This window comes from Priapulus caudatus, unplaced genomic scaffold (genome assembly GCF_000485595.1).
Source record: "Priapulus caudatus unplaced genomic scaffold, Priapulus_caudatus-5.0.1 Scaffold359, whole genome shotgun sequence".
In the NCBI taxonomy this organism is placed as follows: Eukaryota; Metazoa; Priapulida; class Priapulimorpha; order Priapulimorphida; family Priapulidae; genus Priapulus; species Priapulus caudatus.
In genome coordinates, this window is record NW_014577420.1 from 59,913 (window position 1) to 73,565 (window position 13,653).

General features: G+C 46.6%; 1 protein-coding gene across 1 annotated transcript in view; it reads right to left on the reverse strand.

Annotated features, from left to right (window-relative positions):
• Positions 1-12,842, reverse strand: part of LOC106809494 (dedicator of cytokinesis protein 7-like) — a gene marked incomplete in the record, with an annotated part of 65,865 nt that extends 53,023 nt beyond the window's left edge. The window contains 5 exon segments of the mRNA XM_014812581.1: positions 6,352-6,654; positions 7,275-7,473; positions 8,183-8,273; positions 11,991-12,092; positions 12,725-12,842. Coding sequence (XP_014668067.1) covers positions 6,352-6,654; positions 7,275-7,473; positions 8,183-8,273; positions 11,991-12,092; positions 12,725-12,842 — 813 coding nt within the window.
• Positions 12,843-13,653: the final 811 nt, after the last annotated feature.

Genomic DNA, 13,653 nt, shown 5'->3' on the forward strand with positions numbered 1-13,653 from the left:
AGTCTCTGTCTACCCTGTCATACCATACACATGTTACCAAACATATACCACATGTAAACACAGTCTCTGTCTACCCTGTCATACCATACACATGTTACCAAACATATACCACATGTAAACACAGTCGCTGTCTACCCTGTCATACCATACACATGTTACCAAACATATACCACATGTAAACACAGTCTCTGTCTACCCTGTTATACCATACACATGTTACCAAACATATACCACATGTAAACACAGTCTCTGTCTACCCTGTCATACCATACACATGTTACCAAACATATACCACATGTAAACACAGTCTCTGTCTACCCTGTCATATCATACACACGTTACCATCACCCTTACCCACAATCACTGTCTGCCCTGTTACCATAAGCATTAACAAATATGCACCAGATTTACAACCACCCATGAAAATATGGTGGGCTGAACCCATGAAAGGCTTAGATGTCTGCCTTGTTATTATTAACAACTAGACAGAGGGCACTCACGGAGAGTGCACACCTCCGCCAGCAACATAGCTCGTAGCAGCCGCTCGTTGCTGCTGCTCGCTCACATGTACACGCTTGACTCGACGCGCAAATATCGATCGCGCCAACACACCAACACACTAACACTGACTGGCCTGCTGCTGGCTACACGAACACACTAACACACAAACGCACGAGACCGATCATATAACCTCCCAACTCCTTTGGGCGCAGGTAATTACTCATATTTATACCACTCATCAAAAATCAGCAACAGCATTATTGCATAGGGTAGCTGCTTTCGATCGCGATGTTGGGACAGGACTGGCTGCATAACTGCGACTCGGAGGCACACGCTTCCCTAGTTTTCAAACCCAGCTCGCATGCCGATAACGCCTCGTGTGTAACGATCCGATCTCACCCTTCCTCCGGAATGACCGGATGCACAGTTCGGATCTTCCGCGGAATCACGCCGACTTCGATGTCGTCAGGTGGAAACTCCAGCAGGTGGCGCATCGGGTCCTTCTCAATGACGTTCTGATGTTGAATGGCGAAGTTCTCGTAGTCAACAGGTTCAAGGCCATCCGACAGAGAGATCTGCAGCAGTGGCGCCACCATGTGAATCGCGTCATAGGGCGTCAATTTAGAATATTTTTAAAAGACAAATTAAACCCTTTTTAAGGGTTTTATGGATTTCCTGATATTGATTATGCATACATAATAATACTGTAAAGACCCCACATAAGTTACTGAAAATTGTACGTAGCAGTTATGACTCAGTGTAAGCAATAATATTCCCAAATTTAAATATCAGTACGGACTGTATTTACATAACAGTACTTTACCGACTTTATGTGATCACCTAATAAATAAAAAATATGTCCAGCAGTTTGCATGAACTATGGAGAGTGCTGATAACATCCAGGTTTCTCGACTGATATGTAACAATTAGACGCCTTCGTGGGCCTGTGTCAGATATTACTATGCTCAATCTATAGCTACTTACAGTTGCTGATAGGGAGCCGCCACTCCCGCTTGTCGGAATGTCTTTGACATATGCAGAGGACACTTGTTTTCGAACTTCAGCAGCATGTTGTCTTGATAGAAAACCAACAAATAAATTGTATTATATATAGAATATCACTGTATTCTAAGATTTTAGACTGTATTGATGTTAGTTTCACATCATGCACATAACTAGAGTGTATGCAGTATGTGACCGTGAATGTACTGAGCAGTGATCATGGAATCCAGCATAGGAATCCAAGTTCCCAGGCCCCAGCCCTTCTTCAGTAAAGAAGAAATGGGACTTAACTGGAAATGGGAAAGACTAGACTTTAGTCGGACTTCGTGTTAGCAGATATTATAGGGCTCCCCGATTCCCTTGACGTTAGCAAGAGCCACAAGTTACTAAAGCCGGGCTCAGGTCACCCTACGACCTGACTAATTTATCGCCGATTGACGTCGTAATAACCAGGGTGATTCCAGTATACCTCCCAACTTCTTTGCGGGCGAGGGGTATAATTATGATAATCACATTACTTAACTTATGATTATCATGTGACTCGACACGTAGTGCTGATTGGCTGGGACTCACGATTTGACGCCGACCAGCGCGTAGAAATAGAACTGTTTCTATTCCTGCGATTACTAGTGGTGTTCCGATTAATCGATTTCGTCAATCATTACCTGTTTGGGCTGCCGAGTTGATTAAGGATACTCTCAAGGTTTTAGGCAAAATTTTACAGATTTTTCATTTTCGACTTTATTCGATGGCTAAGTAACACTATGTGCCACCTCTGTATATGCTAATTTCTCCATATAACGGTACATGTGAACTTTGAGAGCGTTTTGATTGCCCGCGTACACGTGTAGTGAGCAGCAGCGGACGTCACTGATGACGTCAGAGACATGATAGTTGATACAACCAGAATTTTCATGATTCACTAAGCCAGTATAATTCAGCATCAACCCTCCTATAGCTGTCATCTGCCACTGATAGTTGAAATTGCCGCGCGACCTAAAATAGCCCCGTTTCCCTTGTAACACACCTTGCATTTAGGCACGTGTTTGTTGACACATAGCTTAGTAACGGCATGCAGTACACATCGTACGCGCGTTTTGCATGAAAGTGCGGTGGTAACCTCGTAATTTCTCACAATTTCTCAAGGTGCATGGAACATATTACATGTAAACAAGTCTCTTGACTGCCCTGTATACCATACACATGTTAACAAACATATACCACATTGCAAAACGTCTGGTGTCTACCCTGTTATCGTACACCTGTTACCAAACTATACCACATGCTAACAAAGTCGCTGTCTTACCCTGTCTATACCATACACATGTTACCAAACATTACCACAATTAAAACAGTCTCTGTCTACCCTTGTTATACCATACACATGTTACCAACATTACCACATGTAAACACAGTCTCTAGTCTGCCTGTTACTACCACTAAACATCGTTACCAAACATATACGCAAACATAGCTAAACACAGTCGCTCTGTCTAACCCTGTCATACCATACACATGTTACGCAAACAATGAGCACATGTAAACACAGTCTCTGACTACCCTGTTATACATACACATGCTTACCAAACATATACCACATGCAAACACAGTCGCATGTCTACCTGTTATATCATACTACATGTTACCAAAATATACACAGTAAATCAAAGTCGCTTGTTACCCTGTTATACCTCACATGTTTACCAACATATAACCACGACGTGTGTTACACTAGTCGCTGTCGTACCCTGTTACTTACACACGTTCCAACATATACACATGACACAGTGCTCGTTCTACCTGTCTATCCATAACATGTATCAACATATACCAATCAGCGTTAGGACATAAACTTTTAGTTCATTAGTCCACAGGACTAGTAAAAAAAAAAATCTACTAGTCCTTTCCAAGATTCTACTGTCCTGCAAAGGACTCTTACTAGGCGCAGAGCGCGGCATTGGTGATTTGCCAGGAGGTAGGTTGCGTAGGGAGGGTGGAGGCCCCCTTCTGCTAGGGGGTACAGGGGGTCTCTCCCAGAGTACAAGGGGTGTCCCAGAAAGGTTTTGTTAAAAGACATTCATTGTATAAAATAGCATGTAACTTTGCATATTGTCCTAGATTAAATTAAATTAATTAATTTTAATTCGAAAATAAGAATTTTTTCTGTTCCTTTTTTGTGCGTTTCTTTCTTTCCTCCCACCATTTTGCGATGAGGGAATCTGTGGATCCGTCATTCACGCAAGGAAGTTGGCCTCATTTATAGTGCAAACTGTTCCCGGCCGCTTGTATCGGCGATCCTCATAATGACCTCTGGCAGTCCTTGTCGGTGAGGTAAGTTGTGCGAATCTAACCCCTGGCTTGTCAAGTGGCATGACGTAATAGTGATGTAAGGGCCTGCGTTTTTTCAATGCATTGTGCATTTCTAATGGCTGTGCGCGCTTTTACTGATCGCTGGATAGCGGCGGCGCGTGCACTGTCTGGCTATCCACTGCTAAACATGGCGTTAGTTCGAAGGGAAACCATAATGAATTAAATTCAGAGTTGCAAAAGTAGAGGGGCAAAGACATCTGGGAGGAAGCCTGATCTGCACGTACAGTACGCTGCGTGGTGCGCACGTACACTGGCGTGGTACCGTGCGTGCGCACGGTACACGTGCGTGAGTGGCACGTAAGTGTGTGGTGGTCGTGCGCGTACGTGCGTGCCGTGCGTGGCACGTACCGGTTGCGTGGTTTTGCGTGTGCAGTACACATGCGTGGCTGCATAGGCACGTCATTTGTGGTGTGTGTGTTGCGTGCGTGTGCACGTACCACGTGCGGGCGTGCTGTGCAGTCGCGTTGCACGTACCAGTGCGTGACCCGTGGTGTGTGTGGTTAGTGGTGTGCAGGTACACGTGCTGCGTGCGTAGTGCATGTACACGTACCGTGTACGTCGAGCAAGTACATTGTGCCAAAGTGCGTGGATGCGTTGTGCACGTAAGGTGTGTGCGTGGTGTGTGTGCACTTACAGTGACGTGGTTGGCGTTGCGTGTGCCACGTACAGCGTGCGGTGCGTGCATTAGGGCAGGGTACACCCGGGGGTGTTGTGCGTTGCGCTGGTGCACGTACACGTGGTGCTGTGGTGGCGCACGTACACGTGTGTAGCGTGCGTTGGTGTGACACGTACCTGGTGCGTGATAGGCACGTACGTCACGTTGCGGGCGTGCGTGCGTTCACGGGCGTGTCGTATGCACGTACAGGTGCAGTGCTGGCTGTGTTGTGTGTGTACGTGCGTGTGCAGTACACGTGCCTGGCGGCGTGATCTGTGTGCATGTACATCTGTGTACGTGATACGTCAGCAAGTATGTGTTGGTGCGTGGATGCGTCGGTGCCGTACACGTCGCGCCGCGATGCAGTACACGTGACAACAGGCCTCTGTCGTGGCACGTACACGTGTCGTGCGTGCGTGCGTGTGCACGTACACGTGGCCTGTGCGTGCGTGCGTGTGCACGTACTGTGTGTGCCGGGGATGCGTTGCTGCACGTAACGTGTGGCGCGCCGTGCGTGTGCACGTACACGTTGCGTGCGTGGACGTACACGTCTCTGTGCGTGCGTGGCGTGGCGTTCCGTGCCGTGTGTGCGCGCGTGTGGACGTACATAGTTGTGTCGCGTTGCGAACTGTGCACGTACACTGTGCTGCCGCTGGTGTGCACGTTACACGATGAGTGTGGTGGTTGATTTCTGGCACCCTTTTTGAGATGCACACACGCATTCATCTTCAGTCTGGGTCACTTGGGCCCCCACTGTTTCGTGAACAGGCATTGCGTGCTGTCTTATCATAGACACGTGCGGCCATCTTATTTCTCCTCCTGCGATTTACGTTTGGGAGGTGGAGGGCGAGCGCCGTCCAAAATACTTCCACATAACTACCTGATGTTAGTATAAATTATTTATACTATTGGATAAGATGTACCTACTATTAGCTTCACTACTATTTTGTATGGACTTTCAAGTAACACACGCGATGCGATGTGGTTTGCGATTGTAAATACCTCCCTATGAGAGCCTATAACTGATTAGTTGTGTCATTTCTTACAATCAGACCGTTTGTTCTATGTTCAACAGCTTACTGTCAAGCGATCGATTGGTAGACTGGGTTCGTGGCCATTGTTTAACAATGTTTGTACTGCCGTAGGGTCTAGCATGCTTAGGGCATGCAGAGCGTGCTAGCGTCTACTTGTACTAGAGTGTCTAACAAGGAAAACTTGTTAATGGGAATGAGTTATATATAGCTCTTTTGATCTTGTGTTGAGAGACGCTGCCGCTGGTAAAATCGTGGGAAATTGGACGGTAGGGACGGGGAAATTAAACTAGTCCCCGCCGGACTAAATGCTATGCGGTTACTAGTCCTTCTGTTTTTACTAGTCTCGGACTAACGGCTGCGTTAGTGTCAAACTGAATGTAGTTATCTACCACACTGTCTCACAGTTACTAGCTGCATTATTCCCTAGCTTAATAATTCTATAATGTAGTTATCTACCAGACACTAGACTACCACACCGTTTCCCAGTTACTAACTGAATTATTCCCTAGCTTAATAATTCTATAATATAGTTATCAGGAGTAATAATAATAGATTATTATTCTATATTTTTATAATTTAGATATCCTCCTCTTTATTATAGATAATAATCTATTATTATTCAGTCATGTAGTTATCTACCACGCTACCTCTCAGTTACTAGCTGAATTATTCCGTAACTTAATAATTCTATACTGTAGCTACACAGCGACATATGTCTCACAGATTCACTAGCACAATGATTCCCCGCCTCCCCCCACCGCCGCATCACGTCGCGCGCGGTCGACGCACCTCCTCCTGCAGCGGATACAGGCTGAACAGCGCCTCCTGGCGGTCCTGCTGCCGCCGCGACTCGTTGAAGCGGTCGACGTACTCGACGGGCACCTTGTCGAGGAGTCCCGGCAGCAGCGGGTCGGCGCGCGAGTTGCGCAGGTCAAAAACGCTGCTCGCCCAGCTGCCGCGCGGCGTCTCGCAGCCCGCCGACGCCGTCGAGTTACGCGGCGTCACGTCGCCCGACGATGAGCGAGACGAGCGTGGCGACACCTCGACGACGGACGCGCGCGGCGTCTCCACGACCGAGCTGCGCTGCGAGTCCTGCAGGGGGCACCACAAGTGCGATACATTAGCGCGTTGTTACGTCGATAAGTTACGAACGGTTATTTTGATCCTTGGGTCGAAAGGTTTAGAACTTTTGAAATCGGAAATACCGAATTAATATTTAATGATTATTATGATTATATGACTCAGGGTTACTGAAACGGAGATAGGCACCGCCCTATGCGCCACATAGGCGCGGGAAGGATTTAACTAACGATTATATGACTAGTCTTTTTTCATTAGCATTTTTATTGGTTATAATTAACTTGAATTAAAACTTGTAAAAAACTACAAATATTATTAATTATTTTTACATGATTTCATTTTTGTTTTCGTTTAGCACTTTCATTCATGTTTTATCAACGTGAAGAAAACAAAGTCCAGTCCTTCTTTTTGGCATAGACCAGCTCTTGGCATTTTGAATTGTATACTTTAGTCATTACTAATGACAAATTACATTTTTAATTATTTAATAATAAAATTCAATTATTATAGATATAAATTTAAATAACACAAGAGCAAGATAGATTGACATTATCGCATTGGTGGCGGCATTCCATCGCGATGCTGGGGACGGAAACGTTGGCTAGCGAGCGCGTCGCTATAGCGACCCTCACCATGCCATCGTTCTGAGCTTCATCCTCCAAGTCGATCTCAAACGTCTGCTTCGGCGTTGCCCTGACGACATTAATCCTCTCGGCTACCTTGTCACGAATGTTGTAGCTGGAGCTGTAGCACTGGTATCGGCGGCACACTCCCACCCAGTCAGCCGTGTAGCAGTGCACGCAGTCGCGCACGTGTGGCTCGCTGTCTGCCCTGTTATATCATACACATGTTACCACACATAAACCACCTGTAAACACAGTCGCTGTCTGCCCTGTCATACCATACACATGTTACCAAACATATACCACATGTAAACACAGTCTCTGTCTGCCCTGTTATACCATACACATGTTACCACACATATACCACATGTAAACACAGTCTCTGTCTGCCCTGTTATACCATACACATGTTACCAAACATATACCACATGTAAACACAGTCGCTGTCTACCCTGTCATACCATACACACGTTACCACACATATACCTACATGTAAACACAGTCTCTGTCTGCCCTGTCATACCATACACCATGTTACCAAACATATACCACAATGTAAACACAGTCTGCTGTCTACCCTGTTATACATACACATGTTCCAAAACATTATACCACATGTAAACCAGTCTCTGTCTGCCCTGTTATCGCATATCACATGTTACCAAACATATACCACATGTAAACACAGTCGCTGTCTACCCTGTCATACCATACACACGTTACCAAACATATACCACATGTAAACACAGTCTCTGACTGCCCTGTTATACCATACACATGTTACCAAACATATACCACATGCAAACACAGTCGCTGTCTACCCTGTTATACCATACACATGTTACCAAACATATACCACATGTAAACAAAGTCGCTGTCTACCCTGTTATACCATACACATGTTACCAAACATATACCACATGTAAACACAGTCTCTGTCTACCCTGTTTATACCATACCACATGTTACCAAACATGATACCACATGTAAACACAGTCTCTGTCTGCCCTGTTATACCATACACATGTTACCAAACATATACGCACATGTAAACACAGTCGCTGTCTACCTGTTCATACCATACACACGTTACCAAACATATACCACATGTAAACACAGTCTCTGACTGCCTGTTATACATACACATGTTACCAAAACATATACCACATGCAAAACACAGTCGCTGTCTACCCTGTTATACCATACACATGTTACAAACATATACCACATGTAAGACAAAGTCGCTGTCTACCCTGTTATACATACACATGTTACCAAACATATACCACACGTATGTAACACAGTCGCTGTCTACCTGTTATACTATACACACGTTACCAAACATATACCACATGTAAACACAGTCTCTGTCTACCTGTCATACCATACACATGTTATCAAAACATATACCACATCAGGGTTAGACACTAACTATTTTAGTTCATTAGTCCACAGGACTAGTAAAAGAAAAAATCTACTAGTCCTTCCAAGATTCTACTAGTCCTGCCAAAGGACTCTTACTAGGCGGCGAGCGAGCGAGCATTGTGATTTGGCCAGGAGGTCAGTGGGGTAGGAGGGTGGAGCCCCCCTTCTGCTAGGGGTACAGGGGTGTCTCCCAGAGTACAAGGGGTGTCCCCAGAGAAGGTTTTGTAAAAGACATTCAATTGTATAAAATACATGTAACTTTGATATGGATCCTAAGATTAAAATTTAATAAATTAAATTTTAATTCGAAAATAAAATTTCGGCTTCCTTTGATGAGGAATCTGTGGATCCGTCACTTATCACAGCAAGGCATTTGGCTCATTTATAGCTGCAAACTGTTCCGGGGCGCCTTGTATCGGCTATCGTCATAATGAACCTCTGGCTAGGCGTTGTGCGTGAGGTAAGTGCTGCCGACATCTATAACCCCTTGGCCTTGTCAGCTGGCCATGACGTAATCGGTGTAGGGCCTGCCGTTTTTTCAATAGGCATGTGCATTTCTATATGGGTGCGCCATTTACTGATCGCCTGGATAGACGGCGCGCGTGCACCTGTCTGGTATCACTGCTAAACAATGGCGTCTAGTTACGAAGGGAAAACCAATAATGAATTGAAATCAGAGTTGCCAAAGTAGAGGTGGGCAAAGACATCTGGGAGGAAAGCTGATCTGCACGTACACGTACGCTTGCGTGCGTGCGCACGTACACGTGGGTGCGTACGTGCGTGCGCACGTACACGTGCGTGAGTGGGCACGTACACGTGTGTGCGTGCGTGTGCACGTACACGTGCGTGCGTGCGTGGGCACGTACACGTGTGTGCGTGCGTGTGCACGCACATGCGTGCGTGGCACTAGGCACGTCATGTCGTGTGTGTGTGCGTGCGTGTGCACGTACACGTGCGGGCGTGCGTGCGTGCCCGTATGCACGTACATGTGCGTGCGTGCGTGTGTGTGTGTACGTGTGGTGTGCAGGTACAGCGTGCTGCGTGCGTGTGCAGTGTACACGTACGTGCGTACGTCAGCACGTACATGTGTGTGCGTGGATGCGTGTGCACGTACAGGTGTGTGCGTGCGTGTGTGTGCACTTACACGTGCGTGTGTGCGTGCGTGTGCACGTACACGTGCGTGCGTGCATAGGCAGGTACACGTGTGTGCGTGCGTGTGCACGTACACGTGCGTGCGTGCGTGGGCACGTACACGTGTGTGCGTGCGTGCGTGTGCACGTACACATGCGTGCGTGCATAGGCACGTACGTACACGTGCGGGCGTGCGTGCGTACACGTGCGTGCGTATGCACGTACATGTGCGTGCGTGCGTGTGTGTGTGTACGTGCGTGTGCAGGTACACGTGCCTGCGTGCGTGTGCATGTACACGTACGTGCATACGTCAGCACGTACATGTGTGTGGCGTGGATGCGTGTGCACGTACACGTGCGCGCATGCACGTACACGTGCGTGCGTGGGCACGTACACGTGTGTGCGTGCGTGCGTGTGGCACGGTACACGTGTGTGCGTGCGTGCGTGTGCACGTACATGTGTGTGCGTGGATGCGTGTGCACGTACACGTGCGCGCGTGCGTGTGCACGTACACGTGCGTGCGTGGGCACGTACACGTGTGTGCGTGCGTGGGTGCGTCCGTGCGTGTGTGCGCGCGTGTGCACGTACACATGTGTGCGTGCGTGTGCACGTACACATGTGTGCGTGGTGTGGCACGTACACGTGCGTGAGTGTGCGTGCGTGTGCACTTTCATCACCTCTTTTGATCGCGCACCACACATTTCAATCTCAGTTCTGGTCACACTTGGGCCCCCACTGTTTCGTGAACAGGCATGGTGCTGTCTTATCAATAGACACGCTGGCGCATCTAATTTCTCCTCCTGCGATTTACGGTTTGGAGGTGGAGGCGGGCGCCGTCCAAATACTTCCACATAACTACCTTGATGTTAGTATAGAATTATTATACTATTGGATAAGGATGTACCTACTATTAGCTTCACTATATTGTGTCATGGAGTGCTTCAAGTAACCACACGCATGGCGATGTGTTTGCGGATGTAAATACCTCCCTATGAGAGCGCCTATAACTGATTAGTTGTGTCATTTCTATCAATCAGACCGGTTTGTTCTATGTCAAACAGCTACTGTCAAGGCGATCGATTGGTAGACTGGGTTCGTGGCCCCATTGTATTAACAATGTTTGTCCTGGCGTAGGGTCTAGCATGCTTAGGGCATGCAGAGCGTGCTAGCGTTTCTACTTGTACTAGAGTGTCTAACAAGGAAAACTTGTTAATGGGAATGAGTTATATATAGCTCTTTTGATCTTGGTTGAGAGAGACGCTGCCGCGCTGGTAAAATCGATGGGAAATTGGACGGTGAGGGCGGGGAAAATATAACTAGTCCGCGCGGACCTAACTGCTATGGGAATCTACTAGTCCTTCTGATTTTTTTACTAGTGCTCGGGACTAACGGACTAGCGTTAGTGTCGAACCCTGCACATGTAAACACAGTCTCTGTCTGCCGCTGTCATACCATACACATGTTACAAACATATACCACATGTAAACACAGTCTCTGTCTACCCTGTCATACCATACACATGTTACCAAACATATACCCATGTAAACACAGTCTCTGTCTACCCTGTCATATCAACACACGTTACCATCACCCTTACCCACAATCACCTGTCTGCCTGTTTACCATAAGCAATTAACAAATATGCACCAGATTTACAACACCAGCACCATGAAAATATGGTGGGCTGAACCCATGAAGGCTTAGATGTCTGCCTTGTTATTATTAACAACTAGACAGAGGGCACTCACGGAGAGTGCAGACACCTCCGCGCAACAATAGCTCGTAGCAGCCGCTCGTTGCTGCTGCTCGCGCTGCACATGTACACGCTTGACTCGACGGAGCAAATTCGATCGCGCCAACACACCAACACACTAACACTGACTGGCCTGCTGCTGCTACACGAACACACTAACACACAAACGCACGAGACCGATCACAATAACCTCCCAACTCCTTTGGGCGGAAGGTAATACTCCATATTTATACCACTCATACAAAAATCAGCAACAGCATTATTGCATAGGTAGCTGTGCTTTTCGGATCGGCGATGTTGGGACAGGACTGGCTAGCATAAGCTGCGACTCGGAGGCACACAGGCGTACGCTTCCTAGTTTTCAAACCCAGCTGCGCATGCCGATAACGCCTCGTGTGTACCGATCCGATCCTCACCGCTTCCTCCGGATGACGGATGCACAGTTCGGATCTTCCCGCGGACAATCACGCCGACTTCGATGTCGTCAGGTGGAAACTCCAGCAGGTGCGCATGCGGTCCTTCTCAATGACGTTTCTGATGTTGAATGGCGAAGTTCTCGTAGTGCAACAGGTTCAAGGCCATCCGACAGAGAGGATCTGCAGCAGTGGCGCCACCATGTGAATCGCGTCATAGAGGCGTCATTTAGAATATTTTTAAAGACAAATTAAACCCTTTTAAGGGTTTATGGATTTCCTGATATTGATTATGCATACATAATAATAGCTGTAAAGACCCCACATAAAGTTACTGAAAATTGTAGCGTAGCAGTTTGACTCAGTGTAAGCAATAATATTCCAAATTTAAATATTCAGTACGGACTGTATTTATCATAACAGTACTTTACCGACTTTATGTGATCACCTAATAAATAAAAAATATGTCCAGCAGTTTGCATGAACTATGGAGAGTGCTGATAACATCCAGGTTTCTCGACTGATATGTAACAATTAGAGCGGCCTTCGTGGGCCTGTGTCAGATATTGATGCTCAATCTATAGCTACTTTACAGTTGCTGATAGGAGCCGCGCACTCCCGGGGCTTGTCGGAAATGTTCTTGACATATGCAGAGGACACTTGTTTTTCGAAGCTTCAGCAGCATGTTAGTCTATAGAAAACCAAACAAATAAATGTATTTATATATAGAATATCACTGTATTCTAAGATTTTAGGACTGTATTGGATGTTAAGTTTCACATCATGCACAATAACTAGAGTGTATGCAGTCATGTGACCGTGAATGTACTGAGCAGTGATCATGGAATCCAGCATAGGAATCCAAGTGCCAGCCGGCCAGCCCTTCTCAGTAAAGAAGAAATGAACTTAACTGAAATGGAAAGACTAGACTTTAGTCGGACTTCGTGTTAGCAGATATTATAGGGCTCCCCGATTCCCTTGACGTTAGCAAGAGCCACAAGTTACTAAAGCCGGCTCAGGTCACCCTACGACCTGACTAATTATCGCCGATTGACGTCGTAATAACCAGGCGGTGAATTCCAGTAATACCTCCTCCAACTTCTTTGCGCGCGGGCGAGGGGTAATAATTATGATAATCACATTAACTTAACTTATGAATTATCATGTGTACTCGACACGTAGTGCATGATGGCTGGCACTCAACGATTGACGCCGACCAGCGGGCGTAGAAATAGAACTGTTCTCTATTTCCTGCAGATTACTAGTGGTGTCTTCCGATTAATCGATTTCGTCATCATGTACCTGTTTGGGCTGCCGAGTTGCATTAAGGATATCACTCTCAAGGTTTTAGGCAAACATTTTACATGATTTTCATTTTCGGACTTTATTCGATGGGCTAAGTAACACTATGTGCCACCTGCTGTATATGCTAATTTGCTCCATGATACACGTACATGTGAACTTTGAGAGCGTTTTGATTGCCCGCGTACACGTGTAGTGAGCAGCAGCGGACGTCACTGATGACGTCAGACGACATGATATTGATACTAACCAGATTTTCAATGATTCACTAAGCCAAGTATAATTGCAGACATCAACCCTCCTATAGCTGTCATCCTGCCACTGATAGTTGAAATTGCCCGCGGCGACCTAAAATAGCCCCGTT